Source organism: Podarcis vaucheri (assembly GCF_965113315.1).
Source record: "Podarcis vaucheri genome assembly, chromosome: 9".
NCBI classification, from domain to species: Eukaryota; Metazoa; Chordata; class Lepidosauria; order Squamata; family Lacertidae; genus Podarcis; species Podarcis vaucheri.
This window is the reverse complement of record NC_138767.1, coordinates 39,869,637-39,889,688: the sequence shown is the minus strand read 5'-3', so window position 1 is coordinate 39,889,688 and position 20,052 is coordinate 39,869,637. Positions and strand designations below refer to the sequence as shown.

Sequence of the window (20,052 nt, the reverse complement as noted above, 5' to 3'; positions counted from 1 at the left end):
CTGCCATTTTGAACTGGGCTTACTACAGTGCATCCTTCCAGTGTGGTGGAGTGGTTAAGAGCGGTAGACTCGTAATCTGGGGAACCGGGTTCGCGTCTCCGCTCCTCCACATGCAGCTGCTGGGTGACCTTGGGCCAGTCACACTTCTCTGAAGTCTCTCAGCCCCACTCACCTCACAGAGTGTTTGTTGTGGAGGAGGAAGGGAAAGGAGAATGTTAGCCACTTTGAGACTCCTTCGGGTAGTGATAAGGCAGGATATCAAATCCAAACTCTTCTCCTCCTTTTCCTCCTCCTCAGTATTTGATCCAGATTCTCCTCCTCCTCCTCCTCCTCCTCCTCCTCCTCCTCCTTCTCCTCCTCCTCCTCCTCCTCCTCCTCTATGGCAAGGGTGGAGAGCCTCAGGTTTGGGGACCAACTATGACCTTCCAAACTTCTCTATCTGGCTCTCAGGACTTTCCCTAGGCAAGCCCCCCTCCTCCCTCCTTGAATAGTTTTGCCTGGCTGGAATGTGTCCTGGTTGCCAAAATTAGGAGATGTGTATGGTTGTGGTTCTATATAAACTTCTGGTTTTTGCATGGCTGGAATGTAGCCTACGTGCAAAGAAACATCCCTCCCTTCCTTATTTTGCCTCTGGTCCCGTTTGCCATTGGCTTGTGGCCCGCGGAAGGTTGCTAGCAAGGGAATGCAACCCTCAATGAGTTTACTTTACCCACTTTAAGAAATGGAATCTTTGAGCAGTAGCCTTAAGTTGCCATTTGCATGAAAGATGAGTACGCTGTCATTCTTCATGCGAAAGAGAATACTAGCGAGTGGCTATGTCATCCCATGGCCCTTCTGCAGCATCTCGCCTAAGGAATGAGCTACAGATTGCTCTCCAAATAGCTCTAACTCAGCTCCTAGGAACTATTTATAGTCCTATATTCATCAGACACAGCATGTGCTGCCACAGCTGGCCATGCCATGGAAGCAAGAGGACACAAAATGAAAGGCAACTCAGTGATCTCAGATACATATCAGTCAACCTTTCACACAGCAGTTGTACCATTGTATGTTAAAAGAAGGACTTTTTTGGTTAAACCATGCACATTCATCTCAGTAGTAAAAAAAAGCATTGCTTTTTTAAAAATTACTTTATCTGCGCCTTAGATCAGGAAAGATCAGCAAACCCCTCTTTTTTTATAAAAGCGTAGTGACTGTTCACAGTCACCTAAGCACTGCCTAATAAACATAAGGAGATATAGTAGGGTTCCTGCTCTTAGGCTTTTAATATGATTTCCACCACCACCCCTCCTGAACTGTCTGCCATACTTCCTGGATTTGAGTGTGCTTTGCCAAATCTTCCATAAAATAAAAGCTTTTTAAAAATTTATGGTGGCTATTTTAAAATTGTGTAGTTTGAAAGAGGGAGCAGGGTTGAGTTGCAGTAAAGTATTGTTTTTTCCTTGTTTTTTTTAAAAAAGCACTTTTCTCGGAAATAAAATTAAGTCTAGTTCAGCATACAGCAGAATAAAAACATAGCTTGAACTCCAAGTTTATGTTCTGGTTTGTTGAAATCGATTGAAGTTTTGCCCAGTATTTCAATAGGATATGCATTGTACCCATGTAGGAAGCTGCCTCTTACCATGTCAAGCTGGGGACTTTCATACCATCTGCTATTTTATCCTTTTAGCAGCAGATATGAGGGTTGAATCCTAGCATGGAACCATTCTACCACCGAGTTGTAATACCTCCCTGATCCAATAGTTCCTTGTACAATGCAGGTCTGATCCTATCAAACAGCAAAGTGAGACCGTTGCCTCAGGTGATAGATACCAATCAGCGGCAGCCATGTCTCCCAGCCATTCCTCCTGAGAACTTTGGCCATTCACCTTAGCTGGTGAGCAGAGTCTTGCTGCCCTAAGGTAGCAAGTGGAGGATGCTACCCTGTTGCCAGGGTTGGATTCAACCATCAACCCTAGGTACAGCAAAAACGATGGAGCATCTTATACTTTGCCTCAGGGAACCTAATGTCTTGAGCAAGCCTTGTATGCATGCCAGCTTTGATCTGTTCATGGAATTCCCGGCCCTCCCCTCCCCAAAAGGACTTCCTTATTAATTTGCCCATTTGCAGATTTGCAGATTCTATGGAGAAGGAGCCATTGCTGTATACAAACAAAGGCCCCCATAGGCTCATTGACCTAGTTTAATTGCTTTTATTGGACCATGTAGTCATATTGACTACATACAAACACCTCATAGGGAAGGCTTATTTTAACAGTGTCTGTAAATTGAGCCTTGTGTGTTAAAAACGTTTCATTCTATGTTCTATCTTGGCTGTCGAGAACTGCGTTGTGCATTTACTGGTGGGCAACAGCATATGACGCAAATAAATATCGCAACACTATCAATGGAATTTGCACTACTGCGGGTGCCACATAATCCCCATTCCGCATTTGTGAGAATGTGGTCATTTGATGCAGCAGCGTCTGCACTTTGGAACTAGCTGCCTATTGAGATCAAGCAGGTGCCTTCCCTGTACTGTTTTCGGTGCATACTAGAAATATTCTCCTTTAGACAAGCCTACCCAGATGCTTAGAAAGTTGAGGTAATTTTGATTTGTTTCAGTATTCTGACTTTTGTAAGTTTTAAAGTATGGCTGTGAATTTTTCTTGATTTTACTGTTTTATCTTTTGTAAACCTCTTTGAAGTTTTTGTTTGTTTTTGCAATCAAACTGTGTGTAAATTTTATGAAATAAATAAAATAATTAAGTGTGACAAAGGAATTTCTTTCTTTCTTCCCATTGAAGGTGAATTTGCCACTCCTCGAGCAATCTTGACAGGTCATGACTATGAGATTACCTGCGCTTCAATTTGTGCTGAACTCGGCCTGGTAATAAGTGGTTCTAAAGGTAAATTTTGTTGCAGCCTTTTCTAGAACTCTACTTGAAAATGCCCCCCCCCCTTGAAAGCTGAAGATTAGTACTCTTTAGGCTATGAAAGTTAAGTTTATTCATTTTTCTTATACAAATCTTTTATCTTCACCAATTTTGAAAAGCTAAGCAAAGCAAATGAACAACTAGCAAGACAGACAAAATGTTACATTTCACCATTTAATTATGAGTCCCACATAGTGCTTTGTAGAGACTAACCATGTCTAATCGTCAGGGGACAGCTTTTTCCTCTCTTTCTGTTGTGTCCTGACCTCTGCCTGGAGTGTACCAGTGCTGCAGCATAAATTATGTCATTTATGTTTTATGTTCCAATAGAAATGGACACTGGGTTTTCCTCATGTATATTCTCACTGGTATTGAGAATATATTTGTATCGGTTATATGTTCCTGTGCTTGTCCACAAATCACCTCCCATGCTAGGTGTAAATCCCTATGGGAAATCCTTTTCCTTCCATTTTGTTTGCAATGTGTGTGTGAGGGGAAGAGATATTTTCCATCTTCCTAGAACAATACAGTCATACCTTGGGTTGAATGCGCTTCGGGTTGAGCGCGTTCGAGTTGCGCTCTGTGGCAATCCAGAAGTAACGGAGCACATTACTTCCAGGTTTCGCCGCTTGCGCATGCACAGACACTCAAAATGATGGCATGCGCATGCGCAGAAGCAGCAAAAAGTGACATGCGCATGCGCAGACGTGCCATCACTAGTTACATTTGCTTCTAGATGTGAACAGGGCTCAGGAACGGATCCCATTCGTATCTAGAGGTACCACTGTATCTACAAGTTGATCCAATTTATTATTATTTTTTACCAAATCCTGCTTGCCGCTTTTACAGTCGGTCTCCTTCTGTTTTGTTTTTAACTCGGCAGCAATGGCGGCAAGCAAGCAAACCCCTCTCTACAAAAACGCAGGAAGGGGCCTTTCCTCCCTCAAGCCAGATCCACCCACATCAGTAGCACATGAGTTCCTTGGCTGGGAGCGGGACTTCTTTTCTGAACATGCCCAGTTCCCCAGTTCGCTCAGGCCATCAGGAAGAGGTAGCTGCCATTTTGCATTAGTAAGAGAAACAGTGGAGAAAATACTGACCTTCAGCGTTTTCTCCTGGCTCTTATTAGAAACGGAAGAAGAAGAAGGAGAAGTACCGTATTTTTTGCTCTATAAGACGCACCAGACCATAAGATGCACCTAGTTTTTGGAGGAGGAAAACAAAAAAAAAAATTTATTCTGAATCCCAGAAGCCAGAACAGCAAGAGGGATCGCTGCGCAGCAAAAGCAGTGATCCCTCTTGCTGTTCTGGCTTCTGGGATAGCTGCGCAGCCTGCATTCACTCCATAAGACGCGCACACATTCCCCCTTACTTTTTAGGAGGGAAAAAGTGCGCCTCACAGAGCAAAAAATACAGTATGTTATATGGGAAGATAACTCTGTTTTTGGAACAGACTGTCGGCTTGGAGCTCCTCCCCAACCCCGAAATGCAAAATTCCTTTCCCAAAGAAACCTTCAGGCTCCAATCCTATACGCACTTAGAAGCATAGCATCTTAGACTTGGAAGGGACCCCTGAGAGTCATCTAGTACAACCCTTTGCAATTCAGGACTCTCAGCTAAAGAATCCATGACTGATGGCCATCCAACCTCTGTTTAAAAACCTCCAAGGAAGGAGAGTCCACCACCTCTCGTGGGAGTCTGTCCCACTGCTGAACAGCTCTTACTGTCAGAAAGTTTTTTCGAATGTTTTGTTGGGATCTCCTTTCTTGCAGCTTGAAGTCTTTGGTTCGAGTCCTACCCGCCAGGGCAGGAGAAAACAAGCAAGCTCCCTCCTCCATGTGACAGCCCTTAAGATCTTTGAAGATGGCTATCCTATCTCCTCTCAGTCTCCTCTTTTCCAGGCTAAATATACCCAGCTCCTTCAAGTACTCCTCATAAGGCTTAGTTTCCAGACCCTTGATCATCTTGGTTGCTCTCCTCTGTACACGTTCCAGCTTGTCAACATCATTTTAAAATTGTGGTACCCAGAATTGGACACAGTATTCCAAGTGTGGTCTGACTAAGGCAGAATAGAGTGGTACTATTACTTCTCTTGATCTGGACACTATACGTCTGTTGATGCAGCCTAGAATAGCATTAGCTTTTTTTTGCTGCTGCTGCTGCATCACACTGTTGACTCATGTTAAGCTTGTGGTCCACCAAGACCCCTAGATCCTTTTCACATGTACTACTAGTAAGCCAGGTGGCCCTCTATCCTATATTTGTGTATCTGCTTCTTCATGTCAAAGTGTAGAACCTTACATTTGTCCCTATTGAAATTCATTTTGTTAGCTTGCACCCAGTTCTCCAATTTGTTAAGGTCATTTTGAATTCTGATTCTGTCTTCTACAGCATGGTTCTGTTAATACAGTAGGACTTACATCTGAGTAAACATGCATAGCAAGGCACCATTTCCCTTCTCTTACTACTAGGGTGTGGAGCAGTGAGTTTTAGGGAAGGGGGCGTGTGGTAGGATTCCTCACTGCCTAGGTTCAAATATTCACTCACCTAACTGGGTAAATTGTGGGGATAGAATGGGGAGGAGGAGAAGCTTGAACTCCTTGGAGGAAAGGCGGGAAATAAATGTAATGAATAAATAAGAATAAATAAGTGAATGTAGCCAGTCACCCACACTGTCAGCGTGATGACCTCACTGGGTTGCTGTGAGGATAAAATTGGGTAAAAACATGTACATTGCTCTGACTTGAAGGAATGGCAAGATATACGTGTCTTAAATAGTTTTAATGACACTGTCGCATTGTCTAAGCAAACCAGCTTATTTTCCTGTTATGATCACAATTAATCAGAGAAAGCCAGATCTACTTTGCTAGCATCTGTAGAAAGTGTTAACGTTTTTACCTTTTTCCTCCTCTTTCATCAGAAGGACCATGTCTCATACATTCTATGAATGGAGATCTACTGAGGGCGTTAGAAGCACCTGAAAACTGTCTGAAAGCAAAGCTTATCCAGGCATCAAGAGAGGGTCACTGTGTCATATACTATGACAATGGTCACTTCTGCGTATTCAGTGTGAATGGGAAACTGCAAGCGACTATGGAAACTGATGATAATATAAGGGTGAGCATTTTAAACTTCATTCCATGTGCAGCATCGTCATAATTCCATACATTTGAAGTCTTATACTTCAGTGTTTTCTCAGCAAGTGAGAAAAAAAGAAGAACGAAGACACAAAACTTAGTTGTACCTTTTCCTACTTATCTGTTTGCTTTGTAGTATGAAAGACCTTAAGAAAAACTAATTTAAACAGGAATGGGGAGCGTGTTTAGCCTGGCAGGCCAGACTTTTTTTCTTCTTCCACAACCTGCAAGCCAACTTTGACAGATGAGTGGGCTCATCCACCTGCCACTCATCCGGGGTCATAATGATATCAGTTGGTTGGCAGGTAGGTTGTGCTGTCCATGTGTCAAAGTGGATCCATGGAAGTGGGGGGGAGATGCTCACCACGCAGGATTAAACTCAGTGCAGGGAGTTCAATCCTTCTTTCCACAGGGTTCAGGTGCGCCAGCAAGTTTGCTGCAGAAAACTCACTGGCACACCGGAACCAAGCAGGATTGAACTTTTGGATCAGCGACATAACAAGCTGATTTTTGTGTAGAGGAGAATAACGCTCTAATTGTTTACAGATATAATTATATGGGGAAAGTGGCTGTAACTTGTTTCACATGTCCACCTGCGTTAAATGTATTATCAATTCATACTTTATACTTGCCATACTATTCATAATTCACAGCCAAGTGTTTGTGGTGGTGTTACCATAGCCCCCTGGTACTTAGTGTTTTTAACTTCCTTTTCCTACAATAACTGTGCTGATAACGTGTTGCTTTCCATTGTGATTATGTTGTCAGCTAGACCAGTAAATCTGTAAAATATCTCACAATCCCTTGGCTGGCTAAAACAATTTCTGTAGTGTTTGTCATTCCCAAGGTTTCAGGAGTGTCGCTTTATGCAATGGAAATTCTACTCTCTGTAGACCAGCATTACACACAAACCAAGCCATTATTTTCCCGCAGCAGTCCCACTTGGATTTAGTCTTAAACAATCCACAGTCTTTTCCCCAGAGCTTCTGTACTTTATCATGCTGCAAGGAACGCGGCAACAGGATGATTAAAACGAGAGTGTTCAAAATGTCTCTGCCCACAGGCACTGGAGTCCAACAGTTTCACATTCTGATGGTAGTAGAAAAATTGAGTGTGTTCAAGTTGTTCTGATATATATATATATATATATATTGTATCTGTGGGCTCAGTTTGCACAGCCAACAAAGTTGAAGCTTTCAGTTGTTCTATTCAGACAGTATAATCTTCTGATTTACTGTCTTGTATACAAGTACAAAAAAAAATGCTACCAAGAGAACTTTTAGGCAGTCTGGATATGCTCAGGGCCTAATCAACACATTCCACCTGTTTTTGCTTTAAATATTGTATTGCTCAGTGGAACTTAGGCTAACAGCATATCACAGCAGATCTGCCTTGCAATGTTTAGATATCTTAATGAGTAACTTAAATCTAAGTCGGCAGGCCGTCCAGAGAACTAAAGTTATTCTATCCTAAACAAGGCCAGTATGCTATTCTGCCCAAAGGAACCAATTTATTTTTCTTTCCTGAGTCTGTTTTGAAAAGTGAAGTATCTAACTGGCTCTTGCTGCTTTATACCAATGTTGTCATGCTGACAGGTCTGCTTTTTCAGAATAGTGGTCTCTCACAAATCTGAGTTTTGAGACTGTTTAAGGGGAGTGCAAGTCAGAAACAAATGAATATGGAAGATTCCTTAAAATGTATGCTTTGGAAGATTATTTGCACATCTGAACTATATACAGTGGTACCTCGGGTTAAGTACTTAATTCGTTCCGGAGGTCCGTTCTTAACCTTAAACTGTTCTTAACCTGAAGCACCACTTTAGCTAATGGGGCCTCCCGCTTCTGCCACGCCGCCGGACCACGATTTCTGTTCTCATCCTGAAGCAATGTTCTTAACCCGACGTACTATTTTTGGGTTAGTGGAGTCTGTAACCTGAAGCGTATGTAACCCGAGGTACCACTGTATTGGAAAAAAGTTGAGTTGTCATTAGGTTACCACTTAGTAGAAACCAAAGGTATTTTCATAGTGAGGCCACATCAGAACTTTAAACCGCTTCTTGAGATAAAGAACATCTTTTACATTCCAAATCCTGAGGGCAATATTGTGAAACTGAAACATTGACAGACTTGCCCCCACTCCCAAACCAACATATATATCAGTCTATCAATGTTTTTTCCCTTCTAGGTGACTCAGTAAAATGCCACATCTATTAGTAAAACTATAAATCCCATATTTTATTTAATCAAGAGCACAGAAATTTGCTAGATTCATTGGTTGTAGAAGAGTTCAAGATTAATGGCTTTAATTTGCCTTTTAATATAGCATTTCTCTGATAAAAAGCCTCCAGTATAACATTCAAGTGAACCATAACCATAAGGTTAATGGATTTTCATCAGATGAATTTTATAACTGTAGCAAATAATTATTTGTCATGGTCCTCACTGCAATTTCAAAAATACCCTTAGGAGATTGCCATTTGTGAAATGAGCAAAAAAATGGATATTGATTTTGCTTATAATGAATAATCTTTTTAGTAATCGTATTTGGTTTATTAGATAACGTGAGTGCAGCATTTTCTTTTAAACAATTTACTGCCTCAGCTTCATCATCCTTCCTGCTGTCTTCATTGTCATTTGTTAATGTATAATGTACCTGATGTGCTTAGATTCTAAGGGCAAGTAGAGTTTCTTTCTTAGGTGAAAAATGTGTAACACGTATTTGGGACTTGTCATAAGAAATAACTACCATGATAGGTAATTTAGCCATACTGCAGTTTATACTGAGTTGAACGGTTTTTATTATTCTATTTTTAATGTGTATAGCAATTGTGGGAAAAGGTTTTATTTATGAAAAGCTAATGAAAAAATATTACAAGCTAAATTTAGAAGTTAACAACTTCTAAAATTAATTAGAGTTAACTTAAAAGTTAAGCACTTTCACTTTCAACTATTTAAAATGTAAGTGAAAAAGAGTTAATGGTTAAAAGCTAAGTTGAGCTGAAGGTGGTTCTTCACACAGAGTCTGGGAGGATGGGGCCCTGATGAACTCCAGCTACAAAAGCTGATGCTGCTGAACAAACTATTGGGCTGGGGTATTGTTTTTGTTGCTGCTTTTGATATTATTTATATTTATCTTTAGTAACTTTTAGTTTTTCTTATGATTTATATGGAAATGGTTCAATTTGGTTGTGTTCTTTTTGATATTTTATGTATTGTTTATAACTACTTTGGGTAGTAATTTTACTACCCAATGCAAACTTTTTGGTTTGTACTTATGTGATTTTCATGTTGGAAGCCACCTTGAACATGGTTTGAACTATGGGAAGGCGACATAAGATGATGCATGATGTATAGCTCAGTCGGTAGAGCATGAGACTCAGAGTTGTGGGTTTTGAGCCCCACGTTGAACAGAAGATTCCTGCATCGCAGGTGGTTGGACTAGATGACCTTCATGGTTCCTTCCGACTGTGATTTTCAACTCATATCCCAAGGAAATAGATTCTTAACAGAGCATGAGGTGCTCCCGTGTATGAGTGTGAGGCATTAGTACTCAACTGGCGGGGCTGACATCTACCAAAAGAGAATGGCATGATGGAGAAACCTATGCCAGCGTACCTCCTGAAATGCTGCAGATAACGCTTCTTTTGGCTCTCTGATTATTCCCATCTGCTTGCAGAGAGATATGAGACTGGCAAGGTTATGTTGCTGGCTGGAATGACTATGCTGTGTAGCTTGAGGAGATGGAGTCCTCTGAAAGAGTGCAGCAGTTTCCCATGCAATAACCTTTGCAGTTTGGCCTTGAAACTATGTGTTGACATTGTGCCCACATAATGCACCCGTAATTTAACAAGCAAATATGTTAAAAGATTATCAATAGCAACTTTCAGCCTCCAGTTAACATGTTGAAGGTTTTCCATTCAGCACTCCCAACTATAACCAGGGGACAGTAAAAGTTACTCTGTGAATTTTATTTTATAGGATGTAATATGGCTTATAAGAAAATAAATGCCGCCATTGTCTGCAAGTTTGAGTTAAGTCCTCACTGTCCGAATAAGCAATAATTATAAAAGTATTGACTTGTATATTTTGGAAAGGTTGTGATCATGGTATTATGTGTTTTATCTACTCTCTGTCTGTATATGCATTTGCAAATCCTGCATTTGTAATGAAAACATTCAGCCTTGTTGGATGATAATTAACACATGGAAGAAAGAACTGAATGACTAAAGTTGTTCTTTTAACAGAAGTCTTGCCTTTTCTTTTTCTAGGCAATTCAGCTGAGCCGGGATGGACAGTACCTCCTTACAGGAGGCGACAATGGGGTTGTTATGGTGTGGCAAGTGTGTGACCTCAAGCAACTTTTTGCCTATCCTGGTTGTGATGCTGGAATCCGATCCATGGCTCTTTCCTATGACCAAAGGTGAGTCAGTTCGTTTTGAGTTATTTGCTATTGATACCACTTTGTACTGGCTTCATTCAGCACAGATCTTTATAGCAGAAAAGAATCCATAATGATAAAAAGTAACACCAAGAAAGCAAAAAGACTTACTAATTTATTTAGGGCATTTGTACCCTGTTTTTCAGCCGAAAAGGCTCCCAGAGCAGCTTGCATACAATCAGAACAGTCTTAGGAAGAAAAGAAAAGAAAAGCCCAAAACAGCACAACAAATTGGGGGAAAGGGACAGGGAGGGAAGAGAAAAATAGAAATAAAAACCCAGGAACCAATTTCGAAAGAGTTGTTCCTATAATGACCACAGTTCAGGGAATGTAGGTACTTGATGGAAAGCTGATGAAATAAGCCCTTCTTCCCATCTCTCTCTCACTGAGGCAGCCCATTCAGTTCAATTTATTGTATATAGCCAGAGGCCTTACAAAGGGCAAAAAACAAGACATTCCGCTAAAATCACACAACATAAGTCTATAATTTACAACATTTTTTAAAAAATTACAGTGCATTAACATAACTGGAATAAAGTTTCATAGCTGCCAGAGAAAATTTGGCTACCAGATTTGTAGGTGTTTTCAGCTAAGAGTTCAAGTAGGAGGATCAATCTGAGAACCAATAGAGAATAGGATATATAAAAAGGGAAGTTTTTAATGTGTGACATTTTAATGTATTTTTAATCTTTGTTGGAAGCCGCCCAGAGTGGCTGGGGAATCCCGGCCCGATGGGCGGGGTACAAATAATAAATTACAATTACAATATTAAAAAATAATAATTCTCTGGGCACTGTAAATAAAGGGCAAATCAACAAATAGGGCTATCCAACCTGACTGCATCCATAAATGCTTTTCTGTTCCATTTGTGCTATTCCAAAGTATCTCCTCTCTAAGTATGCTGAGGTCATCTATTGAAGCTTAAGTTCAGCAAAGGCCCTGCGTAACTCTGGGAAAGTGTCTCAAAATAGTGAGGTCTCAAGTGGTTGCACTTAATTTGAGGGTACCAAATAGAGTAACAGGCAGCGATAATGGATGCTCTGTCTTGGTTGGCATCATGGTTGAAGATTCAGTTTCTAAGATCACGAACTAAAGAATAGATATTTCTCCATTCAAAGATTGTAAGCTGTAATCTTGACACTTTTGTGCCGAACCTCCTGTTCTTAGTTGTTCCAACCAGCAGAGCTTTGTGAGAATATGGTCCTCAAAAGCATTTGGTCTATGAAAGTATCCAGCATAGTTTAGATCAATTCTGGTTGCTATCGAGAGACTCAACTCACCTCTAAGATGAGCCGACAGAGTCCCAGGTGAAAGCTCCAGTATCTGCCTCATAAATTTGCTTTGTAGGTCTTCTAGTTCAGATTTGACACGTTCCACTGGGGCAGTCTGATGGAATGCTTTCCTGCAGATGACAGTAGGCCTCTCGGAGCTAGCCTTTTCACAGCTGGAGTGAGCTCTGCTTCCCAGCTCTCCCACTGCTGGAACAACTATCCCCATTAGAAGAAATGAGTGATCCATGCCATTCTGTTGGCTAATGTTGTACAGATAAGATGTTTAGTTCCATTACAGCTGGGGTGGTGGCCAAGATGGTGCCCTCCAGATGTTGAACTCTAATCCCCATCAGCCCCAGACAGGATGGCCAATGGTGAGGGATGATGGGAGTTGCACAGGTTTCCCAACCCAACCAGTGCCAAGGTAGGGTGTGCTGCTTTGTCTGAAGCCTTTTCTTCCACTCATCCCACTCAGTGGCAATCTGCGTAAGTTCCAGGCATTCTTTGCCACCATTCAGCTAAGTAGGCATGAGGCTAAATGTGGCTTCTCCCCCCACCCTCAATTTTCCTCTGTCTTTTCTTCATAGGTGTATAATGACAGGCATGGCTTCTGGCAGCATAGTGCTTTTCTACAACGATTTCAACAGGTGGCATCATGAATACCAAACTAGGTACTGATGTTGAAACTTGCCAGATGGCATAGGTAGGCCTACTGCTAAATGGAGACTTGAAGCAGAGGAGTCTCGCTTGGGTAGCTTGCCAGAGCCTCCGTTCTTATAAATAATTAATATAACATCTGAATGTAACTTAAAATTTGCTGGGAGACGCTATTTTTTAAAGCTAATTGCTATTTTTGTAGACTTTGCTTGACTTTTTTGTGGGGGAAGGGAAAAGAAGCAGAAAATGGCTGCTGGGGTTCTGTAGCTTAAAAAGAAAATCTATATTTTTAGTCATAGTAAGTCTATTTTGATCCATGTATGGGGGGAGAGACCTAATTAAGAAGGCTAAAATTCTTGTACTAGCTATATTATGAAACATGTTTCTCATGTAAATCTTTATAATATTGAGGAATATTTGATTAACAATGGAAGCTGGTTATAATACTGAAAGTTGGTTATAATACTGGTGTTTTAAACTGGGCTAACCCACACCACATTTTGTCTCTTGTACCTTTCCAATGATTATACTATTTTAAGCACTGAATTTCTGGGAATCGAGAATATTTAAATTATGATAAATGTAATTTTGTTTCCATCAATGATCAAGCATGCTTCTAAGTCAGGAGAATTAGTTTTTTGATTTTTTTTTTAAGTTTGCTGTTTTTGTTGTGCAGTTGAAAAAGAAATCAGCAATAGAGTTGTTATATGAAATGCAAATCTATACGTTTTCCTCCTCCTCTTCCTTTTAATGCATATCCAAAATGTGGCTTGTTCCTCAAAACTGAGGTATCCTCTATTAGCAAACTGCATAACTTTTAAAATCATGTGGAGATCTTAAAGTATACTTCTGCTAGCTGCCTATAAGCACTACTAGGCTGCAAGCAGAAGATAATTCCAGCTCTGCCTACAGAATCTCTGGTGGCAAGAGCTTTAATTTCCATTGTAACATGGCTTGTGAGAGCAGTGTAGCACAAGCCATACCCCAACACCATATACGAAAATGAGGCATGTTTGCATCAGTCCTTGTCCAATCATGTTGAAAATCACAGAATAGCCCCCACCTCTTAGGTAATGAATTAAAAATTTATACTAAGGAACAATGTTATTTTGGTGTTGCATAAATTCTACTTTTTCTACAAGATTGCTGTGCAGAATCCTGTGAAAATATTTGTGAAAGGGATTGTATTGTTTTGTAGGTCTGTATTGCATAAATTACTTTGTATGTTGTGCTTTATTAAGATTTGAAACTTACATTCCATATCTATATTGGTATATAATTTTCTCCAGCTGCTAACTTGAAGCAGTTCACATTGTTTTTTTCCTAGCATTCAACTACTCTCTCTTTAAGGTAAAAGATCTGAAAGGGGAAAACTCAGTTTAGAAAAAAAATAATAAAAAGGCATTTGTAATTTATGTGTAATGAATCTTTTCTTTTTTGCTAAGAAAAAAAACTCGGCTAAGTGTGTTCAGTTCTATGAAGAAAGGCTTTTTTAAAAAAAATTGCTACTGTAGTAGTACTCACATTAAATTTCGAAAAGCTCCTGGATGGCTGTAGCAGTGACTTGGAAGCGATTCACACACTGGATTGGGGCTTTCTCCCAGGTAAGGATGCATATGATTGCAACCTCAATCTGAGTGTACAGAAGAAGGCCCAGTCTAATTTCAAAGCCTCTATTCCGATAATGTAAATGGCATGCAAGACAAAAGGAAATCAAGTTTAACACACACATCGGATAGACTTTCTAAAAGAAAAATTGCCAGTGTTCTTTTCAAGAATGTTTATTGCAGATCTTACAGTTCTAAGGTAAAGGCTAATAGAAAATGATTCAGAATTGTTAAAAAGGAGCAAAAGGGAAGTAAGCAAGAGTAGGGAAGTAAGCAAGAGTACATACAATATTGAAACAAGCATTAAGATAAAAGATCATTAAGATAAAAGATCCATCTACCTTGACTGCACATTTAGCATAACTGCTCCCCAATAGTTCCGGTTTTCCTGAAGTTATACAATGGGCTAATGAAAAAAAACACACAAAATGGCCAAAGTATTCTGTGTCGTTGGCCAAGTAGATCATTGTTTTAGTTGGCTTGCTTTGAATATATGGCTCCATTTAGGTTATGCGACATGCAGCAGCGTTCTATTCCAGACAGTTTGTGGTAGTGTTTAACAATGTCAGGAGGGAATTGGTGCAGAACCAACAACAACGGCTTAAAAATGCTTTGTTGGCTGCAGTCTTCATACCAAAAAATAATGGGAGAAAAATGATTTGCCCCATGATTGCGTTACTTTTGTATTCAATGCCACACAGTTTGTTTTCTAAACTTTAGTTTCAATATTTTGAAAACAACTCCCCTCACCCTGCACACATTCATTCAGGTTGTCTTTCAATATTGTACAGATTGCCCACTAGGACCAGTCTTGCCTTTCCAGAATAACTCTGGAACTGAACTTCGTAAGGTCACACAAACAAATTACAGCTTTTCAATTGCTGACCCCTGGCAATTTTACATTTAATAAAGACCAGAGTTTGGTGGGCAAGGCCTTTTAGTGGTTCTTCCTTTGTAGAAGTTTGTATATCAACATGTGATTACCATGAGAGTAGATCAATTCATTCACATCCCAAAATGTTCAAAATTATATTTAACACTAATTATTATTATTTTTTGGGGGGAAAGTCCAAATATAATGGTCAAAGTACTAAAAGCTAACGTACATACTACCTACCTCTCTTTCAGACAGATGTGAACAAACTACAGTAGTGAGGGCATGTGAATAGTAGTGGATAAATTCCTGACCTAGCAATGGACTTCAGTAGAATTTGTCTCAAAATCCTGCAGTATCATCATGACATGATGAGACAGAGTGCGTAGAGAGTTGGAGTGGCTCAGAAGCAGCAGGAAATAAAGTTTTGAGCCCGACCACAGGAAGATCACGAGCTGCAGCATTTATCATAGTGGTTTGATCCACAGCAGCTTGGCCAGGGTCCTGACAGCGCTTGTTGCAGAAAATTTGTCTTTCTTTATCTAGAGCTGTGTTCTAAAATACAAATAAATGAAGAAATAAAAAAAATACGCACATCACTAAACCGTTACAACTCTCATATTCGACAGCACACAGTAAACCCATCTTTTGATGCATGCATTAGTCTGAAGAAAAGGAGAAGTAACATTGGAAGGCTTTTGTAAATTTATGGTTAGTGTGGATGGTTTCGGAGACTAGCTTCACACATGCATCACACCCAGCGCATTAGGAACAAGCACTGCATGAAAACAACATGCCATTGCAAAGCCAGTGAGATAATTTTAATGAACAACCACCTCCCCCCCCCCACAAAAAACCCCACTTCTCCTTTGCAAGTCTGGTGAGGAAAAAACATATATGTGTGGCCAGGATGGGAGTAAAAATGCCTGTTAAGCACTCAGACCCTGGATTTAGCTGTACTAGCAAGTAACTGGCAGCCCTGATGTTGATTTGCATGAAGGCACTTCTATGTGGATAAACATTAAATTGCATGGGGACTGGGTATGTAGGTATCTAGGTATGTAACCATTAACAGCATCATTTTCTCATATAGCTCAGGGCACATTGACCAGAATTGGTTAACATGCTGTTAGGACAAGATATAAAAGTAACAGGAGTTTTTAATGCTAGACTTATTTCTACTTCAAAGACTACATATGCATGCTTGCAAAGATGTTGTGTTCTTCTACATACTATACTTCCCTCCCCCCCTCATGTGAGCAGCTCCAACCATCCACAGGTTAAAGCTCACATAGTCTCCACCAAATCCTGAAATCACAGTGGTGCAGAATGAGCAACAGGGATATCAGGAATGGCTACTGACCATGCCAGTGTATGCACAAACAAATTAGGCAGAAGAAGAAGCTGGGGATAATTGAGAATACTTGCTGTACAGAAAACACTGCATCCTATGAATACACCCTAAATCAATAAGGCACTCTGAGTTAAATCCATGCTTAGAGGAGAAACAGAAATCAATGGGGCATTAGTTTTAATGCCACCACTCCAGACAACGTGGAGCTGTGGTTATCATCTAAGGAGGTCACCAGAGCTGTAAAGCTTTTCATGAACTCTTCCACTTCAGGCTTCTGATGCGGGAGTAGTTATTCCCACAACTAGAAGAATTCCTGCACATTCATAACTAGCACATCAGGGTGAAAGCAAAGACAAATCTTTTCCCCATGATATACAAATTTCGTAAGACCATCGAGGTCCCAGATGAAATGGGGCGGGCAGAGATATTTCAAACATACAATCTTATCCCACACACTTGCAACCTAAAATGGTACCACCTGGGAAAGCTTTCATTCTCACGAGTGTGTTAAACAGCCTCAAAATACAACTTTAGTTATTTCTATCTGCTTTATGAGGGTGACCACAGAAATGCACATCCACGAGGCCATGTTGACAGTGGTAGTGATGCAGTTTGGAGATTATGGATCAGTAATCCAACAAATAGCATCCCAGGAGAGCTGTTATCTTCCCTTTCTGCAGACAGTACAAGTTCTACTTTAAAAAAAAAATCTGTACCCAAAGACACAGGACACAAAACACCATGCATGGCTGAAATGGTACCTATGGTGCAAACATATAAATGCAATGAAAGCTTGCCATGTGCCTCTTCTGCATCACTTAACAGACATTCCCACTTCAGACTGCTATCTGGTTACTTCTCCTTTTCTTTCAAACTAAAAAAAGAGCATATTTTTAATGTAGCGAAAAAGCATCGTAATTAGTACATACCATTGCCTTGGACCTACTCAGAGGAAAGCAATGCAGGCATTGGGAGAGGAAGCAAAAGAAGAAAGCAAGGGACAGACACTAGACTTACTTGAAGCAGAACCAATAGTATTGCAACATTTATAAACGTAAAGAACCCTATTCTGAAATTAAAAGGTAGCACTAGAACTAGTTACGTAAATGGTTTTAATGCAATGATAGTCCCTACTCAGAATGTGCCCACTGAAATTAATGGACCCGAGGTAGTCATTAGTCATGTCTATCAGTTTAAATGGGTCTACCCCGAGTCAGACTGACATTGGATACAACCCATTATATCTTAAGATTCCAAGGGGGAAACAGCATATTGTATTTTTTAAAGGTGCAATTTCATTCTTCTACCACATGAGGGCCATGTCTGCTTTAACTCAAAATCTCAGTGAAAGAACTGTTTCTGTGATGCAAAGCTGAAAATAAATTGGAATTAAGACAATTCTGTATACAGCAGAACACAGGAAATGAATGCTTGCTGAATAGATGTGGAGATGATTTTACCACATTCCCTAAACATATATTTTCTTAGGGCTCAATAACAAATAAAAATAGATACTAAAAGTAAAAAGCGAGGACGGCTTTGTTATGGCATCTCTCCTCATCTCTGTTTGTCCCCTGTATGCTGTGATTTCTTATATAAATATACAGAAATGGCTCATTCACAGTATACAATGGGACCAAGTTGCTAGAATACTGGCAATAGGTTCGGGGGGGGGGATCTTTGCATGTAACTGGGAAGCCCAAAAGAAAATGTGTGTCAGAATCAAAAACATACACCCTTCTAGTTGTGTTCACCTGTGCAGTTGTGTGATAAAAAATAATTTATGTATGCCTTCACCACCACTACCACCTCTCATGGGGAAGATGAGCAAACTGCCCTTGAGCTAAGTGTACACGTGCTTCACCACACAGGAGGTGCCAAATTCCTCTTACAAATCTTGCCACAGAAGCATGCACAGAATAAATGCACTTTCCCTGTAGTTCCTAGTAATGTACAAGCCAACCTGTGATTACAGGTTGGCTATTTAGTTCAGAAGAGGAGCCAAACAGGTAGGCTTTGAACATCTACGGAAATTATGGTATATGTTCTACACCTCAATACTAAAATCATCCTGGCTTTTCCCTTCCCATTTAATTAATGCAGCAAGTGACTATAGTCAGCACTACGCATCTCCATTTTCTTCTCACTACCCTATACATATTTACTCAGTTGTATTGCAGCAGTTTAATCAGCAGGGAAGGAGAGAAGGCAACGAAAACCCATAAGCAGTGTTTGCAGTGTGTTTCACTGGCTAGAAACAAAACCATCAGGCCAGAGGATTAGAAAACTCCACACCAATAAGAAGCCAGAAACTGCATTATACTGGAGGCAAGCTTAAAGGCGTGCAAACTTGCGAGCAGCTAAGAGTTAGAATTTAAAATCACTCTGTTAAATAATATATTTTATACCAGGTTTCTGCTTCAGGTTTATCCATAAGTCTCAAAAATACAAAGTATGAAGTTCTGGGGCCCCTCAGACTGTCAAGTCAAACTGTCAAATGAAATGCAAGCAACAGCATCAGTCTAAAGTATTTCCCCCCTTCTACTGCTGTATTTCATTCTAAAATAAAATGCTACTTTTTAAACTGTCATTCATAAGCTGATACAGATAGCTACGAATGTACAATGACAGACAGTGCAATCTTATACTTCTTGCTTACCCATGATGACAGGGTTTTACCTAGAGGTAAGTGAGTCCAGGGCCATAGGCTAAGGCACCACCATAATTCTTTTCAGAAATCTTAGGATTTCCCCCAAACCTGAAATGACTTTGGTTTCCTACTGCATAACAATGTCTATTGGTGCTGCATATCTGTGTAGCAGTGCAAACAAAAGCCGCTAACATAAGGTAGCATCTTTAAGAACATCATTGCCAAAATGCTGTATTTCATGAAATAAAAATCCTTTAGAGCACAGGTGGAATAGCTGAAAGCTATCTGATAAGAGATGACTTAAATAGGTCTGAACTGTTTGCTTAAAGTGAAATTGCACAATTATAAAACAAAAAATATTAAACACAAAAAACGTCAGCAGCTCCTTTTAAAGTGTTGTTCTTAAAAATGCATCCACAGCATGGGGGGAAACAGACACAACCAAAAATATTCACTGCTCTTTTTCAATGGAAGGATTTCATAATGGCACTTCTGGGGGCGGGTGGCATGGGGGAGCTGGCAGGTGACTGATAGTAGATTAGTAAAATAATAAAAATGATGCATTTGCTTACCATGATGACAGAAACCCCTGCGGTTGGGTTATTCTGTTTTGGTAGTGTGTTGTTAAAGTGCTGCTTTAATTTACCTGTTACTTCAGCTTGCATATTATTTTCCTGGGAGGCATCATCCTTTGTAAAGAGAAAAAGAGAACTGCACTTTAGCATGCAGAAAAGCATTGCAACCCACCTCTCTCTCTCTCTCTCTCTCTCTCTCTCTCTCTCTCTTTCTTTCTTTCTTTCTTGTGGGATGACAAATTAGTCTGGACATGAAATAGCCTGGACACAAACTTTTCCACAGTATGAGCCTTCTGCCACATAAAACCAAGATGGAAAAATCTCTGGGTGTGATATATACCGTATTTTTCGTCCCATAGGACGCACCTAGTTTTTTTGGGGGGAAATAAAGGGGAAAAAATTGCCTAGGCTGCTGATGTCTTCCTGAAGCCTGGAGAGCGAGAGGGGTCGGTGCGCACCAACCCCTCTCGCTCTCAAAGCTTCAGCGAAAGCCTGCATTTGCCCCATAGGACGCACCCAGATTTCCCCTTCATTTTTGGAGGGGAAAAAGTGCGTCCTATAGGGCGAAAAATACG

General features: G+C 40.3%; 2 protein-coding genes across 9 annotated transcripts in view; one reads left to right on the top strand and one right to left on the bottom strand.

Annotated features, from left to right (window-relative positions):
• Nucleotides 1-15,079, top strand: part of LRBA (LPS responsive beige-like anchor protein) — a 359,890-nt gene extending 344,811 nt beyond the window's left edge. For 3 of the 4 annotated variants that reach the window (XM_082237533.1, XM_082237532.1, XM_082237534.1), the window contains exons 54-57: nucleotides 2,787-2,888; nucleotides 5,836-6,032; nucleotides 10,320-10,471; nucleotides 12,348-15,079. In XM_082237533.1, coding sequence (XP_082093659.1) covers nucleotides 2,787-2,888; nucleotides 5,836-6,032; nucleotides 10,320-10,471; nucleotides 12,348-12,438 — 542 coding nt within the window. In that variant the 3' untranslated portion in view covers nucleotides 12,439-15,079. The remainder of the gene's footprint in view (nucleotides 1-2,786; nucleotides 2,889-5,835; nucleotides 6,033-10,319; nucleotides 10,472-12,347) is intronic. The other variant, XR_014223382.1, reaches the window with a different exon arrangement.
• Nucleotides 14,183-20,052, bottom strand: part of DCLK2 (doublecortin like kinase 2) — an 84,308-nt gene continuing 78,438 nt past the window's right edge. For 2 of the 5 annotated variants that reach the window (XM_082237630.1, XM_082237631.1), the window contains 2 exons: nucleotides 19,475-19,591; nucleotides 14,183-15,453 (listed from right to left, as the gene is read on the bottom strand). In XM_082237630.1, the coding sequence (XP_082093756.1) occupies nucleotides 15,241-15,453; nucleotides 19,475-19,591 (330 nt within the window). In that variant the 3' untranslated portion in view covers nucleotides 14,183-15,240. Of the gene's footprint in view, nucleotides 15,454-17,049; nucleotides 17,127-18,660; nucleotides 18,743-19,474; nucleotides 19,592-20,052 lie in introns of those variants that run through there. The other 3 variants (XR_014223383.1, XM_082237632.1, XR_014223384.1) reach the window with 3 other exon arrangements.